General features: G+C 34.9%; 1 protein-coding gene across 6 annotated transcripts in view; it reads right to left on the bottom strand.

The window, feature by feature from the left end:
• The window catches only part of LOC145686307 (uncharacterized), a 1,046,376-nt gene that overhangs the window by 210,840 nt on the left and 816,804 nt on the right, over window positions 1-18,732 (bottom strand). For 4 of the 6 annotated variants that reach the window (XM_081759455.1, XM_081759454.1, XM_081759456.1 and 1 more), the window contains one exon: window positions 6,715-7,397. The exons of 1 other annotated variant lie outside the window; for it this stretch is intronic. In XM_081759455.1, coding sequence (XP_081615581.1) covers window positions 6,989-7,397 — 409 coding nt within the window. In that variant the 3' untranslated portion in view covers window positions 6,715-6,988. Of the gene's footprint in view, window positions 1-2,942; window positions 3,141-6,714; window positions 7,398-18,732 lie in introns of those variants that run through there. One more of the 6 variants, XM_081759457.1, reaches the window with a different exon arrangement.

The raw sequence follows: 18,732 nt of genomic DNA, 5'->3' as shown, positions 1-18,732 counted from the left end.
CTCAGGGTTCAGCAAAGCTTCTTTCTCTGCAATATAATAGGGTTCAATGAATATCTTAGCTCTTTATATCTCTTTATTATATATATATATATATGATTTCTTTAAAAACAAGTGCTTAGCAGGCAAGGCAAGGTTCTCTACGATATTCTACGTACACTGACGTGATGGAAATGATGTCCGCACACGCCAATTGCACGTTATGTCGTGTCCTATCATGTATTGCGCTATCACTACTACCAGTGACACCTAGCGCCAGAATTCTAAATTAGACATTAGTTGGAGAGTGGATGTTCTTCAGTGCACACGTATAATGCGCGATTGTCCCGTATAATTCTATATATTTTAACGTGATTATAATACTGTTTATTTCAATAAATAGTATATTTGTATTACATATGTGTCCAATGCTTGATAAACCTCTAGCACATATTCTCTATTTGAATCTTAATGTGTTGCAGTAGTTATTACTAACATAAGCAAAATATGTCTTCCATGTGTTAGGTTTTCTCTCACCCACAAAATTCATATATTTTCAGTACGCCCTTAAATATGCATGTATGCTCTGGTGATTATAATATAAAGGTAAACTATTGGGGATCAACACAAATTTGAGCAAATTTAACTTTAAGTTGTACTATTGCGGTGAAAAGGGCTGTAAAGTCGGTCTTTCAGTAAACCGAAACTATTTAGTTGGGGGACCCTACTCGCATCATTTGCGGGGATAGCTCGCTCTCGCAATATTGCTGTAAACTTTAAGTTTGCAATCCTATTACCAAAAAGATGAAGTGAATAGTGCTGAATAATGCCGAAAGTCTAGGGATGTATTTACTGTTAAAACACGGGCAAAGCCTTCTATCTCTCTAAGCGAAACAAGAATTGTTCGCTTTGGGAATGTTTAATAGCAAAATAGGGATCGATATTTATTACGTCTTGGGACTACTAATCGTCCATTCCTTTTTTGAAAAACTTGCGATGACAATACTGTTGTATGGCAAATCCAGAAGGAAAGTATCGCTTCCATGATCAAAAATAAACGAAAGTGTTTCTTTGTTTCAAGTCTAAGAGTTCGGAATGTTTAATAGCAAAATACGGACCAATATTTCTTACGTATTGCAAAATAATTCAACGTTTATTTCTTTTTCCTCAAAACTTGCGACAATACTGTTCCACGGCAAATCCAAAGGGATCATACCTCGGCTTTCATGATCAAAAATAAACTATCGTGTTTTTCATCAAATCTAACTGTAGAAAAGTGTCATAAATATACACAAATTCCTGCACATCTATGTTAAAATAGCAAAGCAAACGGAATTTTTGCGATAATCAAATCTATCTCGGAAAACTGCGTGCAACAAGCTGAAACCTCTTTGTTTATTTTAACTCCTTGCTTCATTATACCTACATTTCTCAGTATAGGAACAATTTTTTGAACACATTTAAAACACTTAAACATTTAATACTAATCGATTTTTTAAATACTACGGAATAAATCTCTATTATAATTTTTCTTTCCATTCATTTTTGGTATGCAAAGCAAAACAAAAGTCAATCTTTCTGTTGAACTTATTTAGTTTGCACTACAGTAAATAAAACAATACTTACTACAGTTGGCATTAGGTATTATATCGGGTATATATCTGTTTTAAAACTGTTCTTTATGTGTAGTCAATTTTCTTTTACGGAAACACTTCCCAATATGATAACAAATTCTCAACAAACACTTTAGGCAATGTATTCACATAGTATCTACAAACAATCAAAAATGTTAGGCCGTACGCAATTCTGTTTAATCTCTCTTTCAGGAATACGTAAATGTTCATTGAGTTATAAAGATCACAAGAAATTCCCCAGTTAGTTTCAGCACTAATCTATTCAGTATGAATTCCACCTAATCATTTTAATCGTCATTGGCGGCTCTAAGGTACATCACCAAGCATTTCTAAAAAGCCAGACCTTTTTCTTTTTTGCGTAACTAATTGGATATTTCCGTGTAAATAAGACGCTACCTTCTTCAAAAAAGTCTCATATGCAGTTTAGATTTCCAAATATTCCTAGTTATAATACCACAGATCACTCATCCCTTAATGTTTCAAATGTCTAGAAATACACTCATCGTATATAAACGTAATAATAATAATAATAATAATAATAATAATAATAATAATAATAATAATAATAATAATAATAAAAGTTGGTAATCATATAATGTATCTCGTTCCATACTTATTTCTTGGTTAAGTTGACACGAGACGAGACAAACACATAGTGTTCAAACAATATAAAGTTATGGACAACCTATGAGAGGAGATGAAACAAAGACACGTACTTTTCAATCATAAGTTTAAATGAACGTAAATAATTTTCAATTCAGTTTACATTATTTACTCACGCAAAATGTTATAGTATCTGAATATGCACAAAATTCAGGAGGTAACGAGGGCCTGGTACCACCTTCAACTAATCTTTTGAAAAAGCAAATTTCTCTCGTTCGTGAGGAGCGCGGTGGGCCAATAATACTCTAAATCGTGGGGGCGCTGTGGCTCAGGAGTAGAGAGGTCACCTCGAGTGTGATCAATTCAGAGAATACATTCAAAGATAAGCAATTTTCTTTCTTTCCTACGGAACTAGATGGTTAATGAATATAAATTTCTTAAAATAATAACCATTTCATTCGACAATTTTACGGTGTGCTTAAAAACGCTCGTAGCGACAAATTTATTTGGCAACCTTCAGTATATCTGGAATCGTTGCAACGAAGTCTGTTCACAGGAGACACGTTGGTGCTCTTAATGAGCTGAAGGAAGACCATGAAACATTCAATCTCAAATGTACAAAAAATAGTGAATATTCTTGAGGCGGGATGCAACCAGCAATTTTCAAAGTATCATAAATTTATTGACCCATACTTTCAGTACAGGAATATGAAAACTGTTGTCAGTTTTAATTTATTGATGGAAACCGAAGCAATTTGTATTCTTGCCGAAAAAATCATACATCTAAATATACAAAAACCAATAACCCATGAGTCGTATAGTTCCATTCAGCAAAAGATGAAGTGGTCTAAGATACTGTTTATGATCACCCTTGGTCTTCTGAAAGGCAGGTGGTAAGAGGCCAAGCATTTACCCGGGATATTCTCACTGAAAAGAAACAAAAGGCTCCAATAAATTCCACCTTCATCACACTTTTAGTTATATGCGGAGACAAAGCTAGTCGATTAGCGCGGATGGGGTGAAGAGTAAAATAAAGCACCCATCCGAGGCGTTTACCTACGAATGCAGTTCGTCAGCCAGCGGGAGGAGAGAGAGGGACGGGGAAATTCAGCTCGCAGAAAGATTTGTCGACAGACAGAAATATCCTCTATCAGTGGGAAAAGAAAGAAAGGGATGGAGAGAAGAATGCATTCATCCTTTCGCAACAAGAAATGTAAGCTCATCCAGCGGGAGAAGAGGAGAGAATGAGGGGTTTACCTGTCCAAAAGAGTTAAACCATTGTCAATCGACGTGGGTTGGAGAAAGATGATTGACAAGTGGCTATGTGACCGTCTTCATGGTTCAAGCAGAACATCTTAGTATCAGGTGATGGTGGGACGTGACTAAACTGTACATGCGCTACCAATCAGATAGCATAGTTGATTTCTGCACTAGAGGATTAGATAAACAATTGTCTCAGTTGACAGAAAGTCGGGCTTGAGAACGCGTGGCTACATCTGTTTCTGCAGAAGGAAGTGTTTCACATCTTGTAACTTTGAGAAACTGATTCTAAATGAATCAAACGCAATAAAGTACACAGCAAGTAATTATGAGAGTTTAAAACGAAAAATAAATAAATAAATATTCATTCCCTTCCTTTCCTTTCCTGCATGTCTTATTTCTGTTCAGACATTTTAGAATTTTCAAAACATTTTTACATATTTCTACTAGACTTTCCATAGGAAAGGAGACGGTAAAAGACACTTAGTTTTCATCTTTCATAAAAAGTTTTCAAAGTTCGCAAAATTTTGACAGCCTAATTATTTGTAGAATCATTGCATAGCTCTTCTTATAAGTTCCCATTGAATTTTTCTAAGTTCATAGCGTGGCTCCTCTTAGGACTTTACGTAGTAAAACTAACCAAAAAGCAATCCATTAAGAAACATTGATAAACATAGGAAATTCATGGATAATGCGGGAGCTTGAAGGGTAATGTTACAGAAAATGGGTAATCATATTCATTATTATAAAAGTAATCCTAATTTAGTACGTTCACACATTGTGTTCGAATATTTACGAGCTATTTTTGTAGAATCATCGATTAAATTAAGGTGAAAAAGTTTGAGGGAGATGGGGATCGGGTTTCAAGCCTTATAACAGACGTCTAGTAGTCTGAAACACATTTTAATTTGAGTCTGATCATAATTTTTAAAATTTCGATTAAAGAATCTTGTAAGATCATGTTTCATACAGCAAAAAAGATCATTCACACTTCCAGGAACCCTTCTATCGCCAGAGTAATAAATTGTTCCTCCTCCTAAGGCATTCTAATGGCCTGTTCAATCACATCTAGCCCACTGACAACAAATTACACCAAGTAATAAAGTAATTAACAGACAACAGCCCCATTGTTGTATACAAGACGCTCCAATCCTACTCACAACCACCAATCAGTGACCATTTTGCAACCACGGGGCCACATTTTTTAAAAGAGTAGAAGGTAAGGATACTCTGGAATTTTGGTAGAACTGTTTGAAACTCCGAAGAGTAGGATTCCACTACTCGGAAAAAGGTATAGGGAGAGTAGAGGCCAACATCACTTAAGCATAGACAACATTCAGATGTTCATCTTGCGGGACAAAGAAAAACCCTGAAAAGCCGTAGGCAATTTTTCTCAGAATCACAACATCTACAACATATCACAGTTCCAGTCATTTACACCGAAATCAAAAATATTGCTGTACCCGGCTGTTTTAAAAAGTTTGGACCCGTAGTGACCAAACGACCATATTCAATGGTTGTGTCCATTAAGATTTTTTCTCATCATGAGAAGATCTTCACCATATCTTAGTTTTATTCAATCTTAAAGAAATCCAGAATATCGTTATAAACGGCTGTTTTCAATAAAGTTGTCCTGTAGTCAGAAAACGATTAGTGATTTGTGGTCGTGTCCATTGAGTTTTCTTCTCAGGATAAGAATATCTACAATATCACGGTTTCGGTCATTTTTACCAAAACCCATTATATCACTATCTTCGGCTCGGCCGCTTTAAAAAAAGTGGCCTAGTAGTGGCCAAACGGTTAGTGAGTGATAGTTTTTCCCGCTAAGATTTCTACTCAGGATCAGAATATCTACAACATATCACGGTTTCAAGCAGATCCACTGAAATCCAGGGTACCATTACCTTCTCTTTCCATAAAGGCAACCCTGTAGTGGGAAAACGGTCAGTGACTTGTGGTTGTGCCTATTGAGATCTTTTCTTAGGATCACAATATCTACAACATATCATGGTTTCAAGCAATTCCACCGAAATCGGGAATAACTCTACCTCCTGCTGTTTTCAAAAATGTGGCCCTGTAGTGGCCAAACGGTCAGTGATTTGTGGTTGTGCTTATTGAGACTTTTTCTCAGGATCACAATATCTACAACATATCACAGCTTCAGTGATCTTAATTGAAATCCAGAATATCACTATCTTCGGCTGCTTTCTAAACAGTGGCCCGGTAGTGGCCAAACGATCAGTGATTGGTGGTTATTCCCAATAAAACTTTTCTCAGGATCACAATATCTACAACATACCACGGGGTTTGTAATTTACCGAAATAAAGAATGTCGTTATATTCGGCCGTTTTCAAAAAAGTAGCCAAACGGTCAGTGATTTGTGGTTGTGCCCATTGAGACTTTTTCTTAAGAACACAGTATCTACTATATATCAAGGTTTCAGGCAATTCCACAGAAATCGAATTTCCTTGTGCGGAGTCCCTTGTTATTTCGAAGGGGGCCATTGTCCCTGCAACCGTTTTCTCGCCAAAATAACAAAATCCGTATTTCGTACTTTGAAGTCATCTTTGCATCGGCAGAGTTTCGTTTCTTCAAAGTGGTCCTTTTAATCAACGGTACTCTTTTTTTTTTTTTTGAAAAGGGGCTCTTTGTCCCCTTAACCTATTTTCAGAAACAAAAAATACGTGTCGATTTATTTTCGGTCTTGTATATATGTGCTAAGTTTGGAGAAAATCGCATAAAGAGAAACACTTGTGAAGCCAACTTTGTGGTGGACAAACACCGTGTGCGTGGGTTTCCTCAGTGTTCTCCCGTTTCCTCCCATTTTCTTCATTCCACCATTTCATTCATCTCTCATCATCACCGTCTCCTTTAGCCTAAACGCCATAATCGTGGGACTTAAATCTCAAAGATTTCATTTCATTTTTTCCCTTTACACTTTCATTTTGGACTGGACGGTTTTTTGCCCCAAAGTCTTAGCCTACTTCATTAACTCAGTAATGAACACTTCTTCAAAATATAATTTAAGTTAAATTATAATACTAGGTAAAGTTGGTTAAGTTAATTTGAGATATCCTTATGAGTCATGTGACTAGAAAATTAGTGTTCCTCTAGGTAGTCGATGATTTTTAATAATTTTAAATTATATTATTTTAAAGCCTTTTAACTAGTGGCACTAACCAAAGGATGACAATCATTTCAAGGTCGGATGTATGTCAATGAATAGACTACAACTTATTATATAATTGGTATATTGACCTAGCTACAAGTAGAATTTGCATTTGTGTATAAGCTACTCAACCATGTGCTGTAATTTTAACTGTTGTCGTGTGAAGAATCCAAACAAGAATGTTGACAAGCTCTGTTTTAAAAAGGATTGTTCCATCCCTTCAACTTTACATGATTATAGATTTTATGCACAATTGTAGTGATTTGCATAATTACCAAGCGGTAAAACATAGATAAAAAAACTATAAGCAGAAAGGGGCATGGCAGGCGCTGCATGAAGAGTACCTCATGTTTCGAAAATCGCAGAGCCGCCAGTGGTTTCACTTTGTGTCCATTGAGTTGCTGGCTCTTGGTAGTACAATTCTTTATTTAAATATCCAGCCCCAATTCTTCTTCTGTACTCCCAAACTTCTCTTAACTGTATTACTTCTCTCCTCCTACAGCAGCAAAATAGTTTATTTCTGTAATTGTAACTTTTTTTTCGCTGCTTGAACACTCTCTTTTTCACTGCGAAACAAATCATTTCAGCGTTCAAGAGAAGCACAGTTAGAAACAAAGAAATTGTGTACAGCACCATGACTGGATACACATGGTTCAATGTAATCACTTGCAGTTCTTGCTTGTCTGTGTGAACCTCTCCATATGACTTCTTCTTTAGATAACTTATAATACCAACTTCTTGCATTTTGAACAGCCTGAAAGTGCAAGAGGAGAAAATAATAGTAAGAGCAACGAAATAACCAGCGTCGTAAACACAAATGTAGATTGATCGGTGAGTCTGACCAATTTTTTCTATACTACAGTATAATTCACAACCCTATGGAGTGTAGCAACTTCATATCTAGTTTGGAGATTACAAACAGAGGCACTACTATGAATTATTATACTTTTATTTATTTATTGAATAGAAGAGGTAGTTATAAAGAAATAATGAGGTTGGATTTTCTATTTTAGTTAAAATAAGGCAAATTCGATCAAGCTTAATTTCTTTTCTAGTTTTCTATTTTACAAAAATATTAGTAGTGTTTAACGAAAGAAACAAATGACTAATGGTCAGATATACTATTCGATAGATCTCATTAAGCTGACCGAAATGTTATCTACAGTGTGAAAGGTTGCAAGGCGCACCTTACTGGTTTCTAATACTGGTTTCTATGTATTTTATATAAATGTATAATTTTAAATGTAAGAATTAGTATACAAATAGAACTAGTATAAATACCAGGCCGGGTGTTAGTTATATTTATAAATTATATATATATATATATATATATATATATATATATATATATATATATATATATATATATATATATATATATATATATGTATATATATATATATATATATATATATATATATATAGTTAACTTGTGTATTTAATTTGTAAATTACTTGCATATTATGTATGTTTAATAACTTTTCTTTGGGGTGGAAACACTTCTCGCTGGGGTCACAGAAGCGATTTTTTAAAATTTTCTTTCAAGAGGAACCTTTGGATCCCCACACTCTGCGGAATGTACCTTGGATAGTCTTCGTGGACTGCTATAAATACGGACGAAAATTGGGTATAGTCTGTTCACTATCCTCTTATACAGTTTCAGAAACTCAAAGGCATGGCCCCCTTTCCCCAAAAGCCGAAAAACATCACTTAAATAACGCCAGCGGACAACTCTCTTGCTGGAAAAAACCAATCCATCAATGCTTGTACGCCCTTATTCATATGCATTCACTGAGTGAAGCAACTCGGTGACACAGCTGGTTGTGAAGCATTGCTTTAAATTGTTGCGTTCGCACGAGGTAACTGCAGTTGCCGTCACTAACACGGTTGCCGTCAGCGATCCCTCTCGCGCAACTATCTCGAGAAACTCTCAGTGTCCGTCACTCGAGGAAAAGCATTGATTTAAATTGTAGCCTTCGTACGGGGACAGTGCAGTGACCGTCACCGCACAAGGTTGCCAGTGTATCTTGATGCCAATGTATGTATATGTCATTAAAAAAAAGTGCTGATCGGACGAAACATGCACGCTTGATCTTTCCGTACTTGCCCTAGTCAAGGGTTTTCTACCCCTCCCCAATGAGGGAAACTTTTAGCACAATAGAAAATAATAATGAAATCTTATTTTATGCATACCTCTATTTCCTTTTAGTATAAATTTTAATGAATTTTCATTTTACATATGCTGTGAAGAAAGACTTTAATTACTGCAAATTTACTATATTTTGTTGTTGTTTGATATAGTTACAGAGAATGATGAGTTTTACAATATGCGTTGGTGCAATAATGAAAGAAAGGCGTTTTGAATTTTAGTCCGTAATAGTTTGAATATTCCAACACTAAGAATTTCAATAAAAAGAATAAAATAATCGGATTGTTGAAATTTATCTAGATTTATATTGTGACAAGGTGTTGAGGAGCACATGCACAGAGGGTTGCAAGGGAAGTGCAGTGCACCGTAATTACCCGCCTCTTCGCTACTGTCTACTGCAAGTACAATGTTAAAATTCTATTTAGTTTCGACGATCAATGATTGAAGCCAATAGACTTGCTAAATCAATTATTATTTGGAGACTCTTTAATTTGGCTTCTATTATTATTATTATTATTATTATTATTATTATTATTATTATTATTATTATTATTATTATTATTATTATTATTATTATTATTATACTTTTGCACTTTTCTTCGTCTTGCTAATTAAATTTTCATTCAAAGTGCTCCCCGTAGACCCGGGCCTAGCGGTAAATCCAACCCTGCCTAGTCGTCTAATATGTTTTGTTATTTGGGTATTAGTCATTTATATTAATCACCAGATTTGCAGCCATCCCTTATGCCAAATGAATCATTTTCGGATCTACGTTTATAATAAGAATTATTATTATTATTATTATTATTATTATTATTATTATTATTATTATTATTATTATTATTATTATTATTATTATTATTATCACTTAACGGGACTTACAATATTGTATTTTTAGTACGTCGGTCCGTTACTACCACGTTAAGTCTTGGACAAATGCCAAAATTTTATATTGCTTTTGCAATAGACATGGGGAGTGATTATGGTATCTCGTCCGAGTTCGTTAATGGAGACGATTAATCAACCGGACGTGGTAAAATCTACCATTTCCGGTTTTAACGTTACCACTATAGAGCGAAAACCACAATAGAGAGCGAGAAGGGGTTTCTGAAATCTATTAAGCGTTCCAAGAATAACTTCCATGTCTATCCTTAATACTGTATTAAAACCGGAAGTGGTAGGAATCCAGTACGACTTTCGGTTTCAACATTAATCTATGTAGAAAAAATCGATAAGAGAGCAAGTTCGATTTCCTTGGAATCGATTTAGCGTTCTAAGAATAGTTTGCATCTTCTCTTTTAACACTTTATTCAAATCGATAGAGACAGAAATCAACCATTTCCGGTTGCAGTGTTGATCGCCATAGAATAAAAACGGTAATAGATAGCAAAAAGTGTTTTTGTAGTCAATTTAGCATTCCAAAAATGTGTACTATCTTCTCTCTTAACCCTCTAGTCAAACCAGAAATGACATAAATCAACTACTTGCGGTTTAAACGTTGATTAGTATAAGGTAAAATCGGTAATAGGTAGGGAGAAGCGGTTTTCTGTAATCAATTGTGTCCCAAGAATAACATTCCATCTCTAGTCTAATCTTTTACTAAAACCAAACGTGGTACACATCTACCATTTTGGTTTCCATACTAATATGAAAAAAAATATATTGGCGTGCTCGTCTTTATTGTGTTTACCAGAATTGTATTATTATTATTATTATTATTATTAATATTAATAGTATTATTATTATTATTATCATTATTATTATTATTATTATTATTATTAGTAGTAGTAGTAGTTGTTGTTGTTGTATTAAATCATTAAGGAAAGAGGTAAAGGACGGAAGTATGTTGTTGACAAAACCAAACGTATATATTTATGGGATTCTTTGTGGCTCATACCATGAACGGCTATATGTGTGTGTCTGCGTGTTCCATGTATTTCTATGCGTCCTGGCAACACTACTAATAACTTGGGCAATAAAAGGAGGGGAAAACAGAAAAGAACAAGAAACCCTGGCACCTCCTGTCGGTTGCCTGTCTTTACACAAGCAGTGACGCAACTAAGTCACGTCACCCAGTGACCGCGAGCGAAGGGAGCTTACGATGTTGCCTTACGTCTTTCCAAATTCTCAAGAAAGGGATGGTCAGTGACTAATTTTCTTTCTTCCTTTTTTTCGGCGATTTTTTTAAAAAAAATTCTTTCCTTTTACTTTCCCGTAACTCAGATAAAGTAAACATTTTCTTGCGAAAGTAGAGCAATGTAACAGTAAGCATAAACGTCTTCCTCGAACAATGATTACATACTATATTAATAGAATATCTATCTATTAAAATGCTACAGTACCAATTAAGAGCGACCAAGCTCTAACCTATAACCTTAGCTTTCAAACCTTTGATTTACGGTTATTTGTGATTTCACGTATATAACAAAGACAAAGAGTGTACTTTAAAAGACTGTACTTTAAATAAATTACTTAAAGAAATATTTTTCACAAAGTTTATCCTTTTAAATTATTGTTCAAAGGCCTTTGCCTTTAATAAGCCTTCTCCGAAATAAATGCGAAGGAATTGTGCTGCCATATTTAAAAAGCATGGAAACTATTTCTTTATTACATTTTTACGGGTACATTGGAAGTGTTGAAATTAAAAAAAACTAAAGCATCACATCCTAAGCGTTATACATTCCAACACCACACAGTTGTATATAGGAGTTGTATATGTCTCAGGCGTTTGTTTCATGGCCAAATAATAATGGAAAAGGAAGGATAACTATTTCTCCAGTCTAAGATGAACCATTATTTGGGGGGAAATGTTTTGCCAAATGAACACCATATATAACTGACATGATAATTAATTGTGTATGTAATGTATTTGCTTATTACATACTGCATGCAAGAAGAAAGAAAACACTGGTCATACATGAATTAGAAACTCCAACCCCAAGCAGGCTCAAATCTTGCAAACGGTGCGAGATATTGAGAAAAAATAATCGAAAAAAAAAGTCTCCCCTTTGTGATACGTCTTTCACTTCTGTCTGTAAAGGGACATATACAGATATTGTGAGGAATGAGAAGGAGATTTACGCTCATATGCGAATGATGCGTTGTGTAGAGAGCGCAGGTTCAGCTAGTAAGCGTTATATAAATATAGTCTGGCAGCCAGTCCATAAGATTTGCAGAGTACCTTGAATTTTGGGGTGACCAAGGTTTTTGGATGTTTTCTTATAGATTTTGATGTGCTGAATCCAAAACTGAAGGGTGCAACGCTGGTACCCTTGAGCATTTCCCACAAAACTCACTAACGATTTCCCGTCCCCCCTGTTATCAAAAATCGCTGACTTCGGGGAAATTATCTGTAACTTCTACAGTAGTTAACGTAGAATAAAAATTCAAACCTTGTTCTGCTTCTAATGAAACAGTCTTTCCAACTATGTTAATCACTTGGGCTGCGACGAACAGGAAAGGGAAATAAAATGGGAAATTCTGGAAAATTTCCTCCCAAAGCATCTTTCAGCTCTTAATATCCAATAGCCGTACCTCGAATCTCCATCCGGAAAGAAAATATTTTTATATTTTCATGAACTTTCGACACTAGCAAACAATATTAGGAAAAGTACTGTCCTGGCACCCTTGTACATTTTCCACAAAACTCACAATTTCCCATCATTTGTATTTTACCAAAAAATTATTGACTTCTGGAAAATTATCTGTAACTTCTACAATAATTAACGTAGAATAACGGTTTAGACCTTGTTATGCTTCCATTGGTACAGTCTTTCTAACAATGTTAATCACTTGGGGCTGCAATTAACAGGAAACTAAAATAAAATGGGAAATTCCGGATAATTCCCTCCCAAAGCATCTTTCAGCTCTTAAAGTTCAAAAGGGATGGGATGTAAATCCTTCCGAAAGATTTTTTTAATATATATTTTCATGAACTTTGTACATTTGAAAATAACCGTACACACGTGAACCGTAACCGTGCGATACACACTTGAATAATTAACATTTAAAAGGAATTTACATTTATAGAATTGATAAGTAACACAATAGATGGTACATTTATTATATCTTCCTCATATAATTTGGGCAGTAGGATATATTTAATACTTGTATTCGTTTTTGTTTTGTACTGTGCTAGGAAAGACCATTTCTACCACTTCTAATTTGAATAACATTACGAATTGATGAGGTAAGTTTTCCTGAGATGCTGAATCGACTCCACAAATTTACTTGTCGCTATGTATTACTATTTTGTCCTATTCATCGACGTCGTATTCGGAACAGTTGATTTCTCCAATTTCTTGTTTGAATAGAGAGATAATGGAGGAGATGGAATCAATTTTTGCAAATCTTAGTAATTCCAAAGAAATCTACTTACAATTTTAGCTGTGATACTTGTGGCCAAACGGACATAGCCTTCGAAATATAGCCAAATGACCTTAGAAATATATGCAGAGGATAGATTGGAACTACAATTTCGATACTTATACCGCTCGGAAGTGTAGAAGGAATGATTATGTGAAGAAAAGTATCTTCAATACTAAATTCATCATGAAAAAGGGAGACTCTGACAGACAGGCAGATACTCATATGCGTTTTGATACATCACTCACTTAAGTACGTAACTTATTATCTTATATATTTCGTTACATCAGTGATTCAAAATGCAACTCTTTTCTTGATAATATACTGTGACATATTTGAGCGTCAAATTTTGTTTCATTATTGCGACAATTTGTGTAAAAAAAAGTGATAGTGTCTGTTGTTATAAAATATTATAAAGCTTAGATACTACACTATCCGAATTTCTAGCACCGAAAGTTCAGCCTCATATTCTAGGTTTGTAGTTCCAATTCCGTATATACAAAAATATTACAGCGTTCAATAGTAAGGTGAAATTTGAAGCTCGTCATAACATAAAACCTGTTCATTATATAGCGGAGTAAAAGCTTCTTAAAGTTTTCGACTCGCCACATATACCACACGATACACAAAATTCTCAAATGACGGCGTGGCAAAGTCAGTAGCGTCTGTGACACACGAAGAAAGGGTCATGGGTTCGATTCCCGCAGAAGTCTACTTTTTTTTTTTTTTGCTTCAACCAATAAACTAGCAATTTGTAGCTACAAGTAAAATGTTAATTCACCATATGTTTATAATGAATTAATACAATAGAAATATTCAAATAAGTTGTAAAATCTTTCAATGTTCCCTGTTAACACTACACTGCTCGCGCGGATTACTATTGTAGTCCAGTGGGTTTCAGTTGTCTGGTATCTGAGGGTTGGCAAGACTTGTGACGTTGAGCGGTCGTCTACCTTCCTCCCCCATTTCTAGAACACCATTAGTCGAGTGGTAGCTCCCAAAGTCAACGCACTGATGATATACGGATTCTTATTTTCGAATGGACTACTATTGTAATCCGTGCGAGTACTGATGTGACAGTTTGTTTTCTGCCTGAAGTTTTAACTGTTCTTGTTTTGAACGTATTATTTCATATTATTCTCTCAAATATATGTGATATATGTTAGTTTAAAACGTCAGAGCAAGAACGAGAACAGATACGACAGTGGCTAACAGAAACTGAAAGTGACGACGGAAGTGTTTTGGGTATAGGAGACGAAGACGAAATAGATGTTGTAGAAAGACATCATAGTGACTCTGAAGAAAGTGGTAGTGACGATTTGGAAGAAATAGAAGATGAAAAAAGGAACGAGGTTATCCAGAAAGACAGATTTCACGGGGAATTTTACATTGGCAAGGACATAATTACCAGATGGTATATTGATCTAGTGCATCCAAGAATACGCGAACGCAGCGTCATAACATCATACCTACACTGCATAGTTATTAAGATAGAACAACACTAAATTTGGAGTTGACATATTGGACAAATTGTGTCGCCAGTGTGATACATCCAGGAATTCGCAAAGTTGGCCACTCACTCTCTTCTTCCACGTGTTAAACGTTGCTGGAGTAAACGCTCTCATTGTTTTCAAAGCAAATAGCAATGATGCTATGATCAACCGTAGAGACTTCCTGTAATCTGTGGCTATGGAACTTATCAGATCTTTTTGTGGAAGATGAAGAAACAAGGGTACCAGAAAAAGATGTTTCAGGTGCAGTAAGTGGATCTGCTCTGACCACAAGCACACTCTTTGCATTGACTCTTATGACTAAAACACCCAAAAGTTTGCCTATTTTTGACCTTGTTTTTAAGTGTAAAAGTTAAACGTGCAAACAATTTAACTACTTATTTTTATTTTTTATGACAGTTTATAACACTTTAAATGAAAGTTTCTTCTTTTATTTCAATGTTTAATAAAATAGTAAGAAAATAAACGAACATTTACAAAAATATAGTAAATTGCATACGCATTCTGAAGTTTTGTCTTTTAAGTCTTTTTTTGCATTAAAAAACAAAATGTTTGCACTGAAATGTGTTCTTTATTGCTTGTGAAAACCCACAAAAATAATGTAAAAAATACCGACTGGATAATCACTAAGATATATGTATTTATCAAATGGACTACAATCGTAATCCGCGCGAGCACTGATGTTTCAACAATTTCATGCGAGTACTGTAGTGTTAACTAACAATAAAATGTAACTATTTCGTAAATATATTGATATCACGAGTTATATTATGGTTATCAGAGTCGTTATATAAAAATGTTCTTGACGCTTCGTGTCTGTATCTGTTGACAGTGTGAGAATTACAAGGGGGATGAGAAGGAAATCTCCTTTGGTAACACTGGATGTTGCTATAACCGAGTTGAAAGCAAGAAGGCAAAATAATTCAATTTATTGGTCATGTGTTCCGATTTGAAGCTCCTGCTTCTGCAGTAGCACTGAATTTTTGAATTTTACAAATTTAGAAATATAGACAAATTTCTCAGCAAGTGTATTCCAAGCTCTTGGCGCTGACACTGAAAACGATGCACTACGTATACGTTTTATGATGGGGAAAATTAAGTTTGAATTTATTACGTGTGGAAAGATTGTGTACACCAAAGTAATTCCCCCCATAAGCGCTCTAATTCAAGTAGGCCCTACTTGGGGTCCAGGTAATTTGCAGTTGTGAAAACGCCTAGACAGATGCAACCCAACTTACACGTGACTTTTCTCGGCACTGACAGCAGTTGGTATCCCTGATCCACATGTTTATGCGAATAAAATTGTGAAGTAGGTGACTAACGAAACAGTTAGTTCTCCATTCTAAGATCAATCTCTCTGGTTCAGAGCGTGTTGTCCAATGAACATCATATGTTAATCTCAATATTGTTGTGTATGTAATGTATTTGTTTTAATTATATACTGTATAATCAAAGAAATAAAAACACTGATCACATATGAATCAGAAAAAGCTTGAAAGTAGCTGAAAATATCAAATCTAGAACAACTGCTGGAAATAACTTTGTAAATGATTGCCTCCATTGAGAGACCTTCTCCAACTCTCCTCATTACATCTTTTTCTTTCTGGAGGAGCGAAGATTTTGCATGCCACACTTAGTATGCATTGAAATTGAAATTGAAACAGAAACACTTGAAAAACTTTAAGCCTCGCCTCGAATCGAATCCGGGTCCAGCAGATAGAACTTTAATGCGCTAACCACTCACCTACCGCGCCATTTAAACTTCCACCCAAACCAATACCTAGTTAAAGTCGATTCATGGTAAAATATAAACAAGATACTCAAATATAACAGAAACAAGCAAATATAAACAAAATATAAATAAAAATATAAACAAGAAAATATAAGCAATTTGTGTGTCTTAATAACTTACTAGAAATTTCCTTGTTTAACTCAAAAACAAGTTCTATATACGTTCCGCAATGAGGAAAATATCAAGAAACGTTCTTCAAGTTGAGACTACGCCATCAACAGAACCAAAACTTGTGGGGAGCACGTGGTACCTGCCCCCCAGAGAAGCTCCCCGTCGTTTGTGGTGTCCCATTTTCAGACAAAATTTTCTTACTCCATATACGATAGGAACATGAAATTAGAAATGAAGCATCAAATAGGGTCGCCACATTACATAAACGAAACAGCACACAAAAAGTAAGTAGAACAAAAATGAATCGTACCCATTTCAGTAAAAAATGCCAACTAATATTAGCGGCTCTAGAAATAACATTTATTCGTATCGCTTTGAGATTTATCAATATTGTATCCTTAATAATTTTGTCATGTACGGAATGGGCCCAGGTAGTAACTAACAGAACCGCAGGCCTTCCCGTGCTGGAGGTCCCACATGCTCAGGGACCCATATAAAGATTAAGAGAAAATTGGAAAGAGGGGGACCAAGAATTAAAAGAACAACTTTTCCTAGGGGGCCCAAATAAGCTTATTAATGCTTGCACACCCAGAAGAAAATCTAAGTTACGGCGCTGGTCATCGGTTGCAGGGATTGTGCCGACATATTTACATTTCATCTTTACCACAACTTCTAATTTCCAAACAAGAAAAGACGACAGATATTATTTTCACATTCTTTAAATTGTATCAACACGTGTAGAAATAGACAGTTCTATCTTTATGTTCCATAACTACTAGTTTATTTTCTTATGTTCATATGAGGAATTTGTGGCAAATTGGAGCCACATGATCATGAGTCTGCTGATCATCAGGCGCAATCCACAAGGAATTCGAATTACTCTGAAGAGCACGGTCGGAATTTTAATTGTCATCAGTATTTCTGTGTTCGTGTTCTTGTACTGTTTGGAATACGTGGAAAGGACATGAAGTGCCAATGGCGAACAATACTCCGGTTGGGGCGATTTGCTTAAAAGAAAATTGTGAAAGCAGGAAACTCCCATTGCAGCTACCTGGATTCAAATCCCGTCGTAGAAATTATTCATTATATTCATTATTCAGGAAGATCATGTTTATGTAATTGCTGCTGTAATTATGTAATTCCTTATTATTATTATTATTATTATTATTATTATTATTATTATTATTATTATTATTATTATTATTATTATTATTATCATTACCACTGAAGGAAAGAAAAAGTAACATAGTCGAAGATATTCACAGCAACAGAAAAGATATAGAGTATGTCAGATGTTTCTTAGGTTCACACATGAACGCTATAATATTATTACGTTTATGGATTTACAGATAGAATTATTTTATGACAACAAGAGATGGAATATAAAGATTTGTTAGCTGATACAGTAATGCATTTTGTTTCGCACTTCTTCTAGGTAGAAAGGTGAGGTGACTTCTTAAATAGGATCATTGTCGTAACTACCGATCCCTATTGTAAGTTCGATCACTATTTGCAATTTGGGCACAGCTAGGAACAATTCCTTGGAACTAGTGTTGTAAAAAAAAATTTTTCTGTGAAGTTTTTTTTTTTCAATAAAAAACATTGTTCTTTTTCATGTTTTTTTCAAATGTCTGTTTTTTTTTCTGGCAACTATTATTTATTGATTTATGTTGCAGATTATTGAAGTAATCGACATAACTTGAATCGAAGCTCTCGTAACTTACAAATCGTTTGTTTCTTTGTACCTATACGAGCAAAATTGTGTGATTATTCCATTCGGACCCAGGTCATTTTTGTTGTTTTCCTACATTTTCATTTAGTGGCTTATTACTCAAAAACCATTCATTCGATTGATATGGCTAAGGCCTTGTTTTTTAGAAAATGGATGTGGCTATCTTTTGGTGTATGTTGCATTACAGTATTGCGAACGGGTGGAAAATTATTGAGGGAAATGTAAGGGTGAAAATTAACAAAAAATTTCCTAACCAAATTTCATTTTTTTTTGTATCTAGCACCACTGCTGCTATAAGGGTTCAAGTCACCTAAAAAATCTTTGGTGTGTTGACAAGGTACAGTGAAATCCTGAAGTCGCTAGCTTCCGTTCAAAGAGGGAAAGAAAAAATTCCCTGTCATCATATACAGTAGGTGGGCGGCACTTGAA

The sequence above is a fragment of the Thermobia domestica genome, chromosome 5 (assembly GCF_964235325.1).
Source record: "Thermobia domestica chromosome 5, izTheDome1.hap1.1, whole genome shotgun sequence".
NCBI lineage: Eukaryota > Metazoa > Arthropoda > Insecta > Zygentoma > Lepismatidae > Thermobia > Thermobia domestica.
This window is presented reverse-complemented; position numbering and strand designations above follow the sequence as displayed.